At 42.6% G+C, this 19,052-nt stretch overlaps 1 protein-coding gene across 1 annotated transcript in view; it reads left to right on the top strand.

Moving 5' to 3' along the window:
- The first annotated feature begins 296 nt into the window (after nt 1-296).
- LOC136312069 (actin-like protein 6A) overlaps nt 297-19,052 on the top strand; it is a 42,368-nt gene continuing 23,612 nt past the window's right edge. Inside the window, exons 1-5 of the mRNA XM_066241490.1 lie at nt 297-420; nt 8,248-8,324; nt 8,488-8,662; nt 11,462-11,562; nt 14,723-14,820. Coding sequence (XP_066097587.1) covers nt 396-420; nt 8,248-8,324; nt 8,488-8,662; nt 11,462-11,562; nt 14,723-14,820 — 476 coding nt within the window. The 5' untranslated portion in view covers nt 297-395. The remainder of the gene's footprint in view (nt 421-8,247; nt 8,325-8,487; nt 8,663-11,461; nt 11,563-14,722; nt 14,821-19,052) is intronic.

The following is a 19,052-nucleotide window of genomic DNA, read 5'->3' as shown; positions in this document are numbered from 1 at the left end:
GTCCGTTTCTCTCCTACGGCCGCGGTCCCCCGCCTACTCTGATGGCTCCGCCCCCTCCAGCCCTCGCTCCAATTCTTTCACTCCTTTTGTCGCTTTTTTCTCTCCCCGCCCCGATGGCTGCCTTCGATTGGCTATCATGACAGTGCCGCAGCAGGATGCCTTAGAGCCTAGTTCTTACTGGCTAAAGGACAGCCGGCCCTGTCGTGATTGGCTGAAGAGAGAAGACAGCAAGTGTGACTGCGCCGCGGGTGTGTGGACGCCGCTTTGTTGCCTGAGGGGGGTGGCGGTAGAAGTTAAGGAGATCAGAGGCTAGCGCCTGTCAGGACCCGTGGTCGTCGTCGTCGCACTCACGTCGCCCGGCAGCCTTCAGCGTAGGGACCGCGGCGACAGCAGCCATGAGCGGCGGCGTGTACGGGGGAGGTGAGTGTGCGCGGCCGGACCAGAGCGCGCCGTGCGTACGGGGCTTGTAACCGCCGCCCCCAGCGCTTCCCGCCCCTCCCCTCGGCGGCCGTCCCTTCCGGGCTCCCCTCCCGGGACTCCCGCCTCCCCACCGTCCCCGCCCCGTGGTCTGCGGGCGCCCGCGGGCCCCTTCCAGCTTGAGTGCCCGGAGGAGCGGGTTTGAGGACGCGCGCCGGCCTCGCGGCTGGGAGTGCAGCCCCATCCAGGGGGCGGCCCCAGGTCCACCTCCCCAGCGTGTCCGGAAACCGGCCGTGTCGGGGGGCGCGCGAGCCCCAACTTGGGAGTTCCCTGCAGTTTGCGAGCGGACGGGGTTTCCGCAGCGTCCCGCGGAGGCGCGGCGAGCGCGGGCAGGCGGGCGAGCTGGTCGGAGGAGCGGCGCCTCCCAGGACGCAGCCGTTCGCGCTCCCTTCGCAACTCCTGCCTTCCGTTGCCCGGGTTCTCCGAGTTACCACGTGCCGGGAGTCCCAGGGACCGGTGTGGTCTCAGCCTCCCGGTTCGTGCAGCGCTTTGGCTTGGACAGGCGGCCTGACTTTTCCCAACTTGAGCCTCCGTAGTTGTGGGGGTTTCGAACCCGCCAGCCCACGGTGTGCCTCAGGAACGTGCGGGTCATTTAGAGCTGATGTCGACCTGAGCTTCAGCCTGGAGAGAATCTTCCCCTCCCTTTAATTATCCAGATACGTTGAATTAGGGGCCTTGCCCGTGAGAGAGTGCCAACAGTTGTGTCTTTCTGACTCACCTAATGGCACAGCACACCTGTATTTCCTAAGCATCTGCTCTCCTTACCCTGCAGTGACCCTTTGAAGTCCCCAAGGTGCACTACTTCATCTGTAACTCAGAATGTCCTATACACCTAGATACCCCTTTCTGTCTCTGAACTCCTGTGCCCGTGGGGTCTCTGACCTTCATGTCTGTGGGGCTGCCATACAAATGTATGTATGAAATTATTTCCTACTAATCTGCCTGATGTTTATTTGCTTATTAGGCCAGCCTAAAGAACCTTTAGAGTGAGGGAAAATTTGTTCCTACCCCCACTAGCCAGTGGGTGAGTGTGAGACAATGCTTCACTTGCACTCCAAGTGTGGTCCATGGAGCAAGCGTTCAGCATCATCTGCAAGCTTTTTAGGAAGGCTGACTCAAGTCTCTGTGAATCTACTGAGTCAGAGCCTCCATTCTTACAGATGTGCCCAGATGTATATGACTCTTGATTTATGTTTGTTGGGAGAACAAGGAGACAGAACAGAGGTGTTGCTGTTGTTACTGTGTCTAGTAAGCACTCTGATTCTGAAGAGTATGGCGTTTTATTAGTAGGGGATAAAAGTCAAGTTTTCAAAGTTCTTGTTTTTCAGTGTAGCTTAGCCTTTTTTGAGGTGGTATACTGACCCTCACCCCCCCTTCTTCCATATTTATGTTCTTGGTTTTGATTTCTCAGATGTGAATGTCAGTAGTTTCCCATTTTACTTTGGAGAAAGCTGAGTAGATAGATCTTCATGATTTACCTCTTCCTCATCTGAAGATGCAATCCTGACAGAAAAACTGGGTCTGTGTGCCTTTGCTTCTGGAGGCTGTTTGACATTAGATCCACAGATTCTAGGATGTAGGTAGAGGCTGTTCATTGAATATTTCCTTAAAAGGAATCGGTTAATATGATAAAAGTAGAAATGGATGCTAATAATGCTAGTATTTATTAAATATTTATTAGATACTGTGTATTAAGAACTCTTCCAGGGACGGGATCAAAGAAGGGAGGTGTAAAGCCAGTAGCCACGGCCACCATCACAGCTGCCTGGCCTGTGCAGGTTCATATTTGATTTGGACAGACGATAATGAAACAACGGAGCCAAGAACTGGTGGGCCATTAGCTTTAATCCTAGCTTGCACCTGGGGGGGGGGCAGGGGGGCAAGAAATAAACACAGTGGGAAAACTTTCCATTCAAGGCTCCCAAAGCCACTGACTTATCCGAGTTTCCTAGAATGAAAGTTTTCTAGCTCACTAACCTTACTCATCTCTGTTCCCCATCTCCTTCTCTCTGCACAAACTGGCTGCACAAACTGCCATCTTGGCTCCTTCTTCTCTCCTCCATGTGGCCTTTCTGTGCTCTACTCTCTAATGCTAAATCAGGAACCGAGAGAGAGCAAGCTCCTGGTCTGCCCCACTTTATAGTATAGAAATCAAAACCTTTAATCCAGTATACAGTGTGTTCGTAGTGCACTTTTGACCAGTCACAGGAAAGCAACAAAAAATGATAGAAATGTGAAATCTGCACCAAATAAAAGGAAAACCCTCCCAGTTTCTGTAGGATGATGTGGCAGCATGTGCACATGCACAGATGATCACGTAACACCGTGTATACAGCAGAGCAGCCCACGGCCATGCCAGTCGAGATGTGGACGGTACAGAGGAAAGTTCAGTATGTTCTGTGGCTTGCTAAATTCGAATCTGTAACCAAAGTGCAACATGAATATCGGCGCGTTTATAACGAAGCGCCACCATATAGGAATAACATTACTCGGTGGGATAAGCAGTTGAAGGAAAACGGCAGTTTGGTGGAGAAACCCCGTTCTGGTAGGCCGTCAGTCAGTGACGAGTCTGTAGAGGCTATACAGGATAGCTACCTAAGGAGCCCTAAAAATCTGTGCGTGAGCTGACATGGAACTGCACTGAATAGGTATGAAACTGGGAGAGTTTTCCTTTTATTTGGTGCAAATTTCACATTTCTATCATCTTTTGTTGCTTTCCTGTGACCGGTCAAAAGTGCACCATGACTTTACAGACACACTGTACAAACAAAGAAGTCTCTGATACAAAGTCACTTATCTGAGGCATAATGGGATTCCTCGTGAGAATTCACCATCCCACATCATGTAATCAGTCAAGGGTGTGGGTGTGGAGAAAAGCTTAGTCTTAAAACTAAGCCTTAGGCCAGGGGTCCCCAAACTTTTTACACAGGGGGCCAGTTCACTGTCCCTCAGACCGTTGGAGGGCTGGACTATAAAAAAAACTATGAACAAATCCTGATGCACACTGCACATATCTTATTTTAAAGTAAAAAAACAAAACGGGAACAAATACAATATTTAAAATAAAGAACAAGTAAATTTAAATCAACAAACTGACCAGTATTTCAATGGGAACTATGGGCCTGCTTTTGCTTAATGAGATGGTCAATGTCCGTTTCCATATTTGTCACTGCTAGCTGTAACAAGTGATATGACACGCTTCTGGAGCCGTGATGTGTGCGTCCCGCGTCACCGGAAATAATACTGTATATGAGCGACGCCTCGCTTTGCGGCGCCGCCACATACAGTACTCCAGGAGCACAGGATGCTCCTCTCACTGACCACCAATGAAAGAGGTGTCCCTTCTGGAAGTGTGGCGGGGGCGGATAAATGGCCTCAGGGGGCCGCATGTGGCCCGCAGGCCGTAGTTTGGGGACCCCTGCCTTAGGCTATAACAACCCAGCCTGCTTACAGCCTGTTCTCTAAGCACAATGCAAACTATAAGTGAGCAAACATACATATCATATTTACAAACTTTTTTGACCAAGAGGAGGAGTAGCTAAATAGTATATTCTTAACAGATAGGCAACAGGGTAGTGATTCCTAGAGGAAAAGGGGGGATGGAGATGGGGGAGGGGGCAAAGGGAGTGAAATAGGGGAGAGTGACTGTGTATGGGGCATGCAGGGGCACAGTGCCATGGGTAGAGAGTGTTATATTGAGTGAAACACTTGATACCATTTCAACACAGTAAATTAAAAATAAAAATTAAGCCTGGCTTGTGGTGGTGCAGTGGATAGAGAATCGTCTACGGCCATACCACCCTGAACGCGCCCGTTCTCATCAGTGGATAATCAACCTGTAATACTGAGGTCACTCAAACCCTGGGCTTGCCTTGTCAAGGCACATAGCAAAAGCAACAAGCAAGCAATGAACAACTAAACTGAAGCAACTATGAGTTGATACTTCTTGATCCCCCTACTCCCTCTCCTTTCTCTGTAAAATCGATAAAAGAATTTTTTTTCCTTTTTTTTTTTTTTTAAGATTTTATTTATTTATTATAGAGAGGGGAGAGAGAGAGAGAGAAGGGGGGAGGAGCAGGAAGCATCAACTCCCTTATGTGCCTTGACCAGGCAAGCCCAGGGTTTTGAACCGGCAACCTCAGTGTTTCCAGGTTGACGCTTTATCCACTGTGCCACTACAGGTCAGGCTATAAAAGAATTATATGACAATAAAAAAAAATTCTTCCAGAGGCTTTTTATGTGTTGCACTGAATACATTGATTAACTCAGTTAATCCACAACAACCATAGGAAATGGTAGTTCTGTTCCCATTTCATTGAAGAAAATGAGTTGGGCAAAGAAGTGTGAAACGTGTTTAAGTTTACTTGCTTATATTTTGCATTGGCCAGGACAGGGCCAAGTGTGTATAGTCTGTGGAAGGCTGCTAGTGCATGCCCTCAGGGTGGCAGATTGCAAATTGTGGATTGCTTTCCTGCTTGGGAGGGGCCTTTGCTGCTATGGTTTGTAGGAGAAGGCTTTTTTTTTCCCCCTTGGACTGTTTTGCAGAGAGAATCCAGAGAAAGAGAGTGCTAAGGTTGGTGGGGCCTGTGAGTCTCACAGAGTCTGGAGAATGAGTCAGGGCTTTGGGAGCCCTGAGTGAGAGGGAAGCGGTCTTCCCTGTTTTGTCTGCCGTTAGAAGACTAATAAACGAATGGCCCACCATCTTGCGGCTGCACTGTCCCTTTACCATCTGCCTGAATCCAATAGGAACCTGAACCTGCACGGCCATGGTGGCAGCTACTGGCCCTACAATGAGGAATAAAAATGATTACGTAACCATCCCAAAGCTACATTCTTGTAAAGTACAGTTCCACTGGGTTTACGTAGAGATGCCAGTCCAAATGAATATTTTTTTCTTTTTTCTTCTTTTTTTCTGTATTTTTCTGATGCTGGAAAGGGGGAGGTAGTCAGACAGACTCCCGCATGCGCCCAACCGGGATCCACCCGGCACGCCCACCAGGGGTCGATGCTCTGCTGCAACCAGAGCCACTCTAGCGCCTGAGGCAGAGGACATGGAGCCATCCCCAGCTCCCGGGCCATCTTCGCTCCATTGGAGCCTTGGCTGCAGGAGGGGAAGAGAGAGACAGAGAGGAAGGAGAGGGGGAGGGGTGGAGAAGCAGGTGGGCGCTTCTCCTGTGTGCCCTGGCCGGGAATCGAACCCGGGACTTCCGCACGCCAGGCCGACGCCCTACCACTGAGCCAACCAGCCAGGGCCCAAATGAATTTTTAAGGAGTTTTATTAAAAGGAGGGAATTTATTAATATGCTGGCCGCATATGGCTAATACAAGGCATAGCTGACCCAAATCATGAGTGCCGCATATAGCCCCGAGGCAAGTTATATACCTTTGATCACACACAGGTTAGCAGGAAAAGGAGGAGGGGGAGAAATGACACAATTCATTAGCAAGCTTATAACATTCGTCTATAGTATTTATAACAATATCTTTTCAGAGCCTGACCAGGCAATGGCGCAGTGGATAGAGTGTCGGACTGGGATGTGGAAGATCCAGGTTCGAGACCCCGAGGTCGCCAACTTGAGCGTGGGCTCATCTGGTTTGAGCAAAAGCTCACCAGCTTGGACCCAAGGTCACTGGCTCCAGCAAGGGGTTACTCGGTCTGCTGAACGTGATCAAGGCACAGATGGGAAAGCAATCAATGAACAATTAAGGTGTTGCAATGTGCAATGAAAAACTAATGATTGATGCTTCTCATCTTTCCGTTCCTGTCTGTCTGTCCCTGTCTGTCCTTCTTTCTGACTCTGTCTCTGTAAAAAAAAAAAATCTCTACACATTAAAACTTACAAGGTAAAACAATAGTGGAAAATGTTGTTCTACATATAAAAAGATATTCCTAAATTTTCTAGTGTTCATTTGCTATTCCTTTGTTTAGAGGTATATATATTAATTACACGTTTTCAGAAAGAGAGGGGGTCTACAGGTCGCCAGGAGATAAGTATCAGTGAATGGTCCATTAAAGAAGGAAAAAGAGGAGAGGAAAAGCATGCTTAATCTCTCCTTCCCCTCCCCACACTTGGCTAGGTTTTTACCCTGTTTCTCACAGAAGTGGGGGAAGGGGCAATCTAAGTCTCCCAACACAGTGCTGTTGTCTGTCCTGGGCTGGTGCGAATCACACACAAGTATAAAAATCATATTTACAAAATCTCTCTGTAACTTATGCTTAACCCAAATTATAAAATACCCTTTAAGCTTCCTCGTAAAAGGGGTTTCCTACACAGTATGTCTCTGCAAGCCAGAAAACTCCCACATCCCTTTACTTTCACTCCCTACAGAAAGGAGAGGACAAGAAACCTGACTTTTTCTCCTAAAACATGAATATTAATTTTTCAATTCTTTGGTACCTTACCACAACATAAGTTCCTAGTAAATGGGGAGCAAGAATCTCTGTGATGAAGAAAAGACATTTTACCATTGAAAAGAGTTTTTTGGTTGTTTTTCCATAAGTCATTTAAAAAATATATAACCATAGCATATTCGAGTATGGTTTAGGTATTCAGGATAAACATCTTGTTTATTTGCTCTGTAAACAGATCTTAAAGCCTATTTCCCATCTGTATGGCCAGTGGTCACCGCCATCGTGGCCGTGCAGATTCTCATTGAATTCCAGCAGACCATAAAGCAGCGGTTCTCAACCTGTGGGTCGCGACCCGGTGGGGTTGCGACCCTCTGCTCTAAAGTATAATAAGAGACTTTTCTCTGAATTTGAATGTGAAAAGACCTATTAGCTTTTTCCCTCAGCACTAAACTTTATGTCCTAAAAATCTTTGAAATATGCAAACTTTGATGATACCTTTATTTTAATGATATTTTTCCTTGGTCTATATTAATATACATTAAACTGTTATTCTTCAGGGTCTCTACTTGGGACTTTGCTAAGTTTCTTCTCTAATTGCATGACATATTTTTCTTAATGTATGAAAAATGGTGCTGGAGTGTACTGGTATTTTCCCTTTGCCCCTCCAGGTCCACTTTCCATGCATTTCCACCCTCTCCGTGCCCTGGAAGACTGACCCATGTAGACTGACTGCGTCAAGGGGCTCCTTGACCTCTGGTTTGTCCAGTGGTAGAGTAACCAGACTCCTGCTTAGTGCCGCATGTCCTCATACAATTATTAAAAGGAACCTTTTCACACTGAGAAGTGTCCCAGTTTGGATGAGACATTACAAGAATACCCTCGCCCATGTGGAGGAGTAGAGAGGTTGGCATGTTTATTAGCCTGGATCCTTCCCCTCAGACTCAGCCAAGGCTGACTCCGTCCCTCAACTGAAGGTCATAGCTCTTCCCAAGATGGTGTTCTCCCTGGGGTCTGGAAATAGTTCCTTTTTCATTCCTTCAGCTCTAGGGTTAGCAGCAGATCTCTGATATTTTAGTCCTAGAGTACCGTACTGTTTTTTTATTATTCTCCTATACAGTATTGCCTATATCTCTGTAAATTGTCCCATTAATAAGTGAATTCTGAAATTATCCGATTTCAATGTAGCATCTTTTTTCTTGATTGAACCTGTACTGGTACACCACATATGACATTATATTTAAATAAATGACTTCTAGTTTAAATTAAAACTAGGTTCAAGTTAGTAATGTGTAAATGTAATGCTTGTTTTAAATGTTATGAAGATTTTACATATATTCTTATTTAAGCATGTTAAATAGTCTTAATTTTTATATGATACTGGTGAGTTTTGAATGCTAATCATCCTCTCATATTTTCAGATGAAGTTGGAGCCCTTGTTTTTGACATTGGATCCTATACTGTGAGAGCTGGTTATGCTGGTGAGGACTGTCCCAAGGTAAGTGTAATGTTAGAGTTAAGTTGATATATAAGGGCCGTTCCTGTAAAATGAAATTCATACGGAAAATACTGACTCAAATATGATAAAAGACATTAGTTGGGAGGGTGACTCCATGACAGAAGCAGCTAAAACTAGTATATGATGTTTTTGACTCTTCCAGGTGGATTTCCCCACAGCTATTGGAATGGTGTTAGAAAGAGATGATGGAAGCACATTGATGGAAATTGATGGTGATAAAGGCAAGCAAGGCGGTCCAACCTATTACATAGATACTAATGCCCTGCGTGTTCCCAGGGAGAATATGGAGGCCATTTCACCAATGAAACATGGGACAAGTACGATTTTTTTTCTGTGTAAATAAGTATAAATATAGAGTATACTTGGTACGTTTATTTTATTTACTTATTTTTTGTGTGTGACAGAGACAGAGAGAGAGGACAGATAGGGACAAACAGACAGGAAGGGGGAGAGAGAAGAAGCATCAGTTCTCATTGTGGCTCCTTAGTCTTCTTAGTTGTTCATTGATTGCTTTCTTGTATGTGTCTTGACCGGGGGTGGGGGGTGGTGGTGGTGGTGGTGGCTGCAGCACAGCGAGTCCCGCCTTGCTCAAGCCAGTGACCTTGGGCCAAGTCAGCAACCACATGATCACATGTGAAATAGTCACTGGATTTGCTCATTAAAAGGTTAAAAGTGACTTAGACAAACAGTTTGTTTTTTTTAAGATTTTATTTATTGATTTTAGGTGGGGGAGAAAGAGGAGGGAGGAGAGGAAAAAGCAGCATCAACTTGTAGTTGATTCATTTTAGTTGTTCATTGATTGCTTGTTATATGTGTCTTGACCAGGCAAGCCCAAGGTTTTGAATTAGTGATCTCAGCATTACAGGTCCAGGTGCTATCCACTTTGCCACCACAGGTCAGTCTAGGCAAAGATTCTTTTTTCCTGTAATAGAAATTAGCTTTACTTATTTATTTTTATTTTAGTGAGAGAGGAAAGGAGAGAGGGAGAGGGGCAGGAACAAAGAAGATGTTCCTGTATATGCTCTGAGCAGGGATTGAACTGTCAGCCTCTCCACTTTGGGATGACACTCTAACCAACTGAGCTATTTGGCCAGGGCTAGGCAAATAGTTCTAATGGCATGTTCAGGTGGAAGCCAAATTGGAGACATGTTACATTAATCTCAATATTTTTGTGTGTGTGTGTGACAGAGAGACAGAGAGAGGAACAGATAGGGACAGACAGGCAGACAAGAAAGGAGAGAGATGAGAAGCATCAATTCTTCGTTGCGGCACCTTAGTTGTTCATTGATTGCTTTCTCATATGTGCCTTGACCGTGGGCCTTCAGCACACCAAGTGACCCCAAGTGACCCCTTGCTCGAGCCAGCGACCTTGAGTTCAAGCTGGTGAGCTTTTTTTTTTTTTTTTTTTTTTTTTTTTTTTTTTTTTTTTTTTTTTTTTTTTTTTTTTTTTTTTTCCTCTCTTAACCGGATGAGCCCGCGCTCAAGCTGGCAACCTTGGGATCTCAAACCTGGGTCCTCGGCATCCCAGTCCAACGCTTTATCCACTGCGCCACCGCCTGGTCAGGCAGGCTGAATATTTTTTATGTTTTTTAATTTTATTTTTTCAAATAGATTGTGAGGTCTTTGAATGTCAGGTCTAGATTATACAATTCTTTTACCATTTTGATCACATACTGGGCCTCTAACAAGTACTTATTGAATAATATGTACTCGGTACTTTATTTATTTATTTATTTATTTTTAATTTTTATTCATTTTAGAGAGGAGAGGGAGAGACAGAGAGAGAGAGAGAGAGAGAGAGAGAGAGAGAGAGAAGAGACAGAAGGGGGGAGGAGCTAGAAGCATCAACTCTCGTATATGCCTTGACCAGGCAAGCCCAGGGTTTTGAACTGGTGACCTCAGCATTTCCAGGTTGACGCTTTATCCACTGCGCCACCACAGGTCAGGCAATACTCGGTACTTTAAGTCTATTAGATCAGTGGTCCCCAACCCCCGGTCCGTGGGCCATTTGGTACCGGTCCGCAGAGAAAGAATAAATATATTATTTTCGTTTTATTTATATTTAAGTCTGAACGATGTTTTATTTTTTTAAAATGACCAGAATCCCTCTGTTATATCCGTCTAAGACTCACTCTTGACGCTTGTCTCCATCACGTGATACATTTATCCGTCCCACCCTAAAGGCCGGTCTGCGAAAATATTTTCTGACATTAAACCGGTCCGTGGCCCAAAAAAGGTTGGGGACCTCTGTATTATTTATTTATTTATTTATTTTTATTTATTTATTTTTTTCATTTTTCTGAAGCTGGAAACAGGGAGAGACAGTCAGACAGACTCCCGCATGCACCCGACCAGGATCCACCTGGCACGCCCACCAGGGGCGATGCTCTGCCCACCAGGGGGCGATGCTCTGCCCATCCTGGGTGTCGCCATGTTGCGACCAGAGCCACTCTAGCGCCTGGGGCAGAGGCCACAGAGCCATCCCCAGCGCCCGGGCCATCTTTGCTCTAATGGAGCCTTGGCTGCGGGAGGGGAAGAGAGAGACAGAGAGGAAAGCGCGGCGGAGGGGTGGAGAAGCAAATGGGCGCTTCTCCTGTGTGCCCTGGCCGGGAATTGAACCCGGGTCCTCCGCACGCTAGGCCGACGCTCTACCGCTGAGCCAACCGGCCAGGGCTTATTCATTTTTATAGAGGAGAGAGAGAGGCAGAGGAGAGAGAGAGACAGAGAGAGAGAAGGGGGGAGGAGCTGGAAGCATCAACTCCCATATGTGCCTTGACCAGGGTTTCGAACCGGCGACCTCAGCATTTCCAGGTCGAGGCTTTATCCACTGCGCCACCACAGGTCAGGCGGGGGACCACTGTATTAGATACATCACTTATATTTGGGACAGGTCTTGGGATTGGGATACTGTTGGGGCTGAAGAAAGCAAAAAGGAGTTCTGTGTTCAGAAACAAAGATGATGTCTATGTAAGGTACCTTGTTATGAAATGAAACTGTCGAGAAAGCAGAGTCTGTGTATCAAAGTATTTAATGTTAAATCGTAGAAGTAATCATTCAAAAGATGCAGTTTACCTTCAACTAAGCATTGTTTTCAAGGTATTAATTTTCTATTGTAGTTGAAGACTGGGATAGTTTCCAGGCTATTTTGGACCATACCTATAAAATGCATGTCAAATCAGAACCCAGCCTGCATCCTGTCCTCATGTCAGAAGCACCGGTAGGAGCAAGACTTTCTTTGTTAAGTGTCTCTTGTTTCTCCCATTCGTCTGAAGAATTCTTCGTTTTTCTTTAAAGAGGCATAGAAATTTATATTTTGAAAATTAGAGAAAGGGGGATATATTTTTAAATAATATAACTTTTATTATTTCAATAAAAAATGTATTCAAAGAAGATTATCAAAGCATCATAATGGATTCTGGTGGTTATTTGTTTATTTTTTTCCATGGATTATTTAATATTTGAATCCTTAGGCTGCTTTCCATTTTGGTTTGTGAATTGTCCTTTGTGTCCCAAGTATAGTACATATTTGCTTTATAATCTGGTCTCCAAGAGAGAAGTCAAATGTTGAATGAGGGATGCAAATTACTAGACCGAAGTATTTCGTGAAATATATAAGTTATCAATATTCTGTTATTGTTTCTAACCTCTAGTTTCTTTGTGAGTAGCAACTGTAAGTATGAAAATTTGGGCGTTTTAAAATTCATACTTAGATTTCTGGATGACTATTAGATTCACTTCACATTTAATAATACTTTATAACAATACTAATTCTCTTAATTGAAAACTTGGTAATTTCTAGAATTCATTATAGCAGATAATTTTACCTCTTATTAAATGATAACCAAATTTTAATTTATATTTATTTATTAATTTTGTTTACAAAGAAATAGAAATGATTATGAAATTATTATTATGAAGATTACACTGGGCAACAATTTTTTTTTTTCATTTTCTGTTGCATGAGGTTTTAGAACTGTTTCTATATATTTCTGCATCGCTGATTCCAAATCTGAAATCCGTTTTTTGGTGCATGCTTTAGTTTTTATGCAATTTTAATTTCTTTTTATTACAGTTAATGGCATGCATTGGTTTTTAAATTGGAGTTAAAGGGCAATGATTCTTGGATTGAACATAACCACAAGGCAATTAATGTTTTACAAACATCACTTTTACATAATTGTAGTTGTTTTTAAATGTAAGAAATATTATCTGATAAAAACACCCTCTTATTTTGTTTTAAGATTGAATCATGGCTTCTTCGAGTAGGCGTAAATGTAAGAATAGTGCTAACACCTTCTGTTATATATGTGGCTGTTACATACTTCAACGTCAGAGGTGCAATATTTCATCATTTGTGACACGTGCATATATTGCTTATTTTCCCCTTGGCGATCAAGACAAGAATTGGGCTCCTCGTATTGTGTGTCATAATTGTGAGAAAATGCTTTGTGACTGGACAAAAGGAAAACGCAAAGGAATGCCATATGGTATTTTCATGGTTTGGCGTGAACCTAAGGACCACAGCAGTGACTGTTATTTCTGTCTGATCCATACAAAAGGCATTGGCAAGAAAAACGGCATATGATCGCATATCCTAAATTCCTTCAGCAATACAACCTATCCCACACTCTGAGACACTCCCAGTTCCAATTTTCAGTGGTTTTATTTCTTGTAAGGATGAAGAAAGTGAACATGGTGATCAAGTGTATTTTGATAAGATGCATGAGGAAATGGTTGTATTGTAGAATCTGAAGGGTCTTCTTCTGATGCCAACCAGTCATTAACCCCTCAGCAATTTAGCCAACCCTAATTGAATGACTTAGTAAGAATGATATAAAAATTGTCCTTGACTTCCTGAAGTATGAGGAGCATAACTGGATCATTTGTGTGGATCTTAAAATGGCAAATTTCATGCTAGCACAACAGAGAGGTTTTGTGAAGTATCCTTGCTTTCCGTGTTTGTGGGACAGCCGAGCTCGAGAGAAACACTGGACACAGAAGGAGTGGCCGAAACGTGAAGCTCTGGAAGTAGAGATGCAGAATATTGTGAATGAACCTGTAGTTAATCGAGACAGGATCATTTTCCCCCCACTTCAAATCAAACTTGGCTTAATGAAGCAGTTTGTTCAGGCTTTGAATAGAGAAAGTGAATGCTTTCAACATATTATTTCTACTTTTCCTGCCTTGTCTTTCGAGAAGATAAAAGCCAGGTGTATTCGATGGACCTTAAATTCGGCCTAACCAGGCGGTGGCGCAGTGGATAGAGCATCGGACTAGGATGCGGAGGACCCAGGTTTCAGACCCCAAGGTTGCCAGCTTGAATGCGGGATCGTCTGGTTTGAGCAAGACTCACCAGCTTGGACCCAGGGTCACTGGCTTGAGCAAGAGGTTGCACGGTCTGCTGTAGCCCCACTGTCAAGACACATGAGAAAGCAATCAATGAACAACTAAAGTGTCACAACGAGAAACTGATGATTGATGCTTCTCATCTCTCTCCGTTCCTGTCTGTCTGTTCCTATCTATTTCTTTCTCTGATTCTCGCTCTGTCTCTGTAAAAAAAAACAAAAACTGAGCCCTTATACGTGATGAAGAATTTGCCAAGAAGATGAATAAGGAGGAAAAAGTAGCATGGCAGTCTTTTGTGGCAGTTACAAAGAACTTCCTTGGCAACAAAAGCAGAAAACCATCAACTTCAAAGGATGCTGTTGGCTTTCCGCGACATTGGATGTAACATGAGCATTAAGATTCACTTCCTGAACAATCACCTTGATAAGTTTCCTGAAAATCTTGGAGCTGTTAGTGATGAGCAGACTACTGCTGGAGCATCAAATGAGACTGTCCTCAACAAGTACACAAACGCAAGAGCTACAAACGCAAATTTTTGCCTGAATAGAATTTAAATAAGTTTTACGACAGTTTTATGATTAAAATAAGTTTTTAATATGTTCTGTTTCAAAATTGTAGACAAATTTTGATGCAATCATATCTTTTAGTGTATTAATGTATTTACTGCATTATATAAATTATTATATTTTCACAAAGATGATGCCCAAGAAGACATTTTACTTTATTATATTAAACTAAGTGTTGAAAATTTTATAATATAATGAAAACCTAAAATCTTGTATTGCATAAAACTGTAGCTTACAGAGAAAAACCAATGCCAGATTTGAGATCAGTACACTAGATTTAGGTAAGAACAAGTGTTTTTGTGGATGCAACAAAAATTTTGTTCCCCGGCGTTATTTGCCATAATATTTTATTCTGTTTTTAATGTTTTACATCTTTAATATAGTGCTATAATAAATCTGGAAATAAATCCATATTTTAGTTTTTAAACAACAAATCACTTGTATTTCTTTCTCTCTCTTTTCCAGTGGAACATTAGAGCCAAGAGAGAGAAACTGACAGAGTTGATGTTTGAACACTACAACATCCCCGCATTCTTCCTTTGCAAAACCGCAGTTTTGACAGCGTATCCTTGAAAGAGTAGTGCTTAGCTTTTTTCTAAAAGTGAATGTGGTGCTCCTGAAGACGATGCCGCAGCAGGAAGACTGAGCCAGTTCTTGTTTGTTCAGAGGAGTATATTGTTTGTCCTATAGAATTTCCCACATTTGTGAATTTTGCTGACTGATGATGTTTTTAGCCCGGCAATTCTCAAACATTTACACACAAAACTTTTTATATGTGTGTATTGTATCTGGCAGTATTTACCAAATGGAAATTAAAACAGAACCTTTATAATTTTATATACTTAGTTTTATTTTAAGTAAATCAATAATAAGTATTATGTTTTAATATAAGTAAAATATTTTAATGAAAAATAGCTGTTTTCCAAAACCAAGAGAATTAATGAAAAGAGTTTACATTTTTCAGATCTCTTTAATGTTGGAGTTAATAGCAGAAGGTGGAGTCTCCAATCTGGCTTTTGCATTCAGTCAGCGGTTTATCACACATGACATATCCTCTGGGAAAATCCCTTATATATTTATGAGAGAATCACATTGAAAAAGACATCTTAGTGTTACTCTAAAAATTATTTTTAAATTTTATTTAGAAAGAGAAGAAGGGAGAGAGAGAAACATTGATTTGTTGTTCCACTACTTATGCATTCATTGGTTGATTCTTGTATGTGCCCTGACCAGGAATCATACCACCTGGGAGTGTTGGGATGATGCTCTAACCAACTGAGCTATCCAGCCAGAACTACATTGTTTTGACTTGTCAAATATTATGGCCTAGGGATTTTTTAATACATACAAATTACTGAAAATTCCCAAGTGCTTTTGTTTATATGGGTTATATCTATCAATATTACTGTTGGACAAATTAAAACTAAGAATTTACCATTTACTTATTGGTTCATTTACAGTAACAAAACAGACCTGTTAACACAAATAACATTTTTATGAAGGGTCAATATATTTTGTAAAACAAAACTATTAACAATAAGACTAGCATTGTTTTATCTGACTTAATTGATGATAACTGGGTTCTCATATCTTCCGGCCACAGGCTCTGTCCTATTGACACCTTAAACTCATAAGGAAGGCCAGTTTTCTGCTGTCCAAGCTGCATAGTTGTAGAATACATCCAGTTAAGAAAGTAGTAAAATCACAGAATTCATGAGTACTGCTCTTGTTTTTGAAAAGTAGATTACTCTCTGTTCTGTCTCCCCATTTGTGTTGGGCCCCCTTAAATTTAGTCCTGTGCTGGAGTAGTTTAACCGGTAGCCAGAGATTTGGGTAGATTTTATTCTCCAATTATGGGTTATACCCATCTGTGCTTCTCTAGCTTCCGAGGTTTCTTTTTTTTTTTTTTTTTTTTTTTAAAGTTTTTTTATTTTATTTTATTTTTTACAGAGACAGAGAGTGAGTCAGAGAGAGGGATAGACAGGGACATACAGACAGGAATGGAGAGAGATGAGAAGCATCAATCATTAGTTTTTCATTGCGTGTTGCAACACCTTAGTTGTTCATTGATTGCTTTCTCATATGTGCCTTGACCGTGGGCCTTCAGCAGACTGAGTAACCCCTTGCTGGAGCCAGCGACCTTGGGTTCACGCTGGTGGGCTTTTTGCTCAAACCAGATGAGCCCGCGCTCAAGCTGGTGACCTCGGGGTCTCGAACCTGGGTCTTCCGCATCCCAGTCCGATGCTCTATCCACTGCGCCACTGCCTGGTCAGGCGCTTCCGAGGTTTCTGCCTTAAGTGCCCAACTTTTTTCCTACCACTGCTTTGCTAACAAGCCACAGCCACGGAACTGGGAGCACTTTCAGGCAAGGGAATGGCAAATTGCAATTCTTACTACTTTGAGTTACAGCTTTATGAGAATCGATACTAGCTGAATTTTGAGTGCTCTTTTAATCACTTTCCAGCATCTTAAAATGGTCACTTAAAATAATTTGTCAGGCCCTAGCTGGGTTGCTCAGTTGGTTAGCGTATTGTCCTGTTACACTAAGGTTGTTGGTTTGATCCCTGGTCAGGACACAACCAATGAATGCATAAATAAGTGAAACAACAAATCTCCTCCTCCCCCCTAAAATTAATAAATAAAATTTCTTTTGAAAAATAAAAATACTTTGCCCAGGTTTTATAATTGCCATTTGTTGTAGGAGGGTCCACAAATGTTTATGCCACTTTTTAGCGTGGTGTTAACTGCATCAGTTTGTTCTAATAGTGAGTGTCAGTTGTTGACCAGGTCAATAGAGTACCAATAATAGCAAATATAAATCACTAAATATCTTTCTGGCTGTTTATTTCTCAGACCTCTTACCTCTGATCATCCCTACACATTTCTTGGTTTTCTGCCCTTACCCCTTTATCTCTCCTGACATGCTCTTTCTGGCTTAATTTACCAATTTCCTTGACTTCAGGTACCATATTCCACGATAAATTCCTAACCATATCTGTATCCCAGATCTTTCCTGTAAGCTCTAGTCTCGGCTGCCTACTAGAACATTTTTTTAGTTATCTGCATAGACCTTTTAAACTCATTATGTATTATGTTCAAAACTGACTCTGTCTTCACTCCTCATATTTAGTTTCTCCTTTTGTGTGTCATTTTACTTCCAGTTGCCCAGACTAGAAATCTTTCTCTTTAACCCTTCAAATGTGTCAGTTATCAAGACCTATATAACTTTTTACCAACCATCTCCCAAATCCATTTATTTCTCTCTATCCACTACCCTTGCCTTGCCTTAGGTACAGGCTGTTTCCAGGATTACTGCAACCCTTCCTTCCTCCTTTCTTGCTCATTCTTAACTCTGCAGCTCCAATAATCTTTATTAATTTCAGCCTGCTTTAAGCCACAATTATCTTCCATATTTGTTCCTTTATTCTTCTTTTAGGCTGTACTGAACTAGTGTGTTTCTTTTCTTTTTTCTTTTTTGAGAGAGAGTAAGGGAGGGGAGAGAGATGAGAAGCATCAACTCATAGTTGCTTCACTTTAGTTGTTCATTGACTGCTTCTCGTACGTTCCTTGATCAGGGTTGGGCTCAAGCTGAGCCAATGACCCCATGGTCAAGCTGGCAAGCCCGCTCTCAAGCCAGTGACCACAGGATTTTGAACCTGGGACATTAATGTCCTAGGTTAATGCTCTATCTACTGTGACATTCTCAGTCAGATCTATTGCATTTCTTTGACCTCACCTGTTCTCTTGACTGCTAGCCTTTTCTCCATGTCCCCATCACTAGATTACACTTGAAATCTCAAGGATTGGCTAGGTGGTCCCTCTCTAATATCCTCCCCCGCCTCCCGAAAGCATCTTGAGCTGTTCTTTTTACAGCTTTTCTTACTGATTTCTACTTTCCTAAACAAGATATCTTCAGACCAGAGTCAGATGGTTCACCTTTGTGTGTCTCCTGTGCTTAAGAAATGACAATACCTAAATGGCCTCTCTCCTTTCCTCCTTTATTAAACATCACACGTTATTGGCACATAATAGATGCTCAGTTAAATACTGATGGCCAGATAAATGGCCCTATTTCTAAACAGTGGTTTAAGATGCTTGGGGCAGAGCTGTGAAAAACAGAATATGCCAATATTCACTGGCTATTGAATTTACCTGGATTAGCTCTTCCCATTGTGTTGAGGAGATGGGAACTGCCTCACTGCTGAAATACTTTAAAATTTACTTATTTATTTATTTATTTAGGACAGAGAGAGAGAGAGAGACAGACAGACAGACAGGAAGGGAGAGAGATGAGAAGCATCAATTCTTCATTGCGGCACTTTAATTATTCATAGATTGCTTTCTCATATGTGCCTTGATTGTGGGGCTACAGAAGACCGAGTAACCCCTTGCTCGAGCCAGCGACCTTGGGCTCAAGCTGGTGAACCTTGCTCAAACCAGATGAACCCACACTCAAGCCGGCGACTTTGGGGTTTCGAACCTGGGTCCTCGGTGTCCCAGTCCGACTCTCTATCCACTGCGCCACCGCCTGGTCAGGCACTTTTAATAGTTAGTGACAATATTTTTAGTTCCTAGCTCAAACTCTATAGCCTCCCACTGTTCATACCAAGTTCTGTGGATTTTGTTTAAAAAGAGGGAGGGGAGATTTTCAGTTTGTTATAAGCCCTTTGATGTATCTCCAGAGACTTTGCGTGTGTGATTGTGTTATTTTGACCATTCAATAGATGAGATGTTTCTCTCTGGGAGAAAGGTTTCCCCAAGTTCCTCATACCATCACTCTGGAAGTAGTCCTGCC

Source organism: Saccopteryx bilineata, chromosome 8 (genome assembly GCF_036850765.1).
Source record: "Saccopteryx bilineata isolate mSacBil1 chromosome 8, mSacBil1_pri_phased_curated, whole genome shotgun sequence".
NCBI classification, from domain to species: domain Eukaryota; kingdom Metazoa; phylum Chordata; class Mammalia; order Chiroptera; family Emballonuridae; genus Saccopteryx; species Saccopteryx bilineata.
This window is presented reverse-complemented; position numbering and strand designations above follow the sequence as displayed.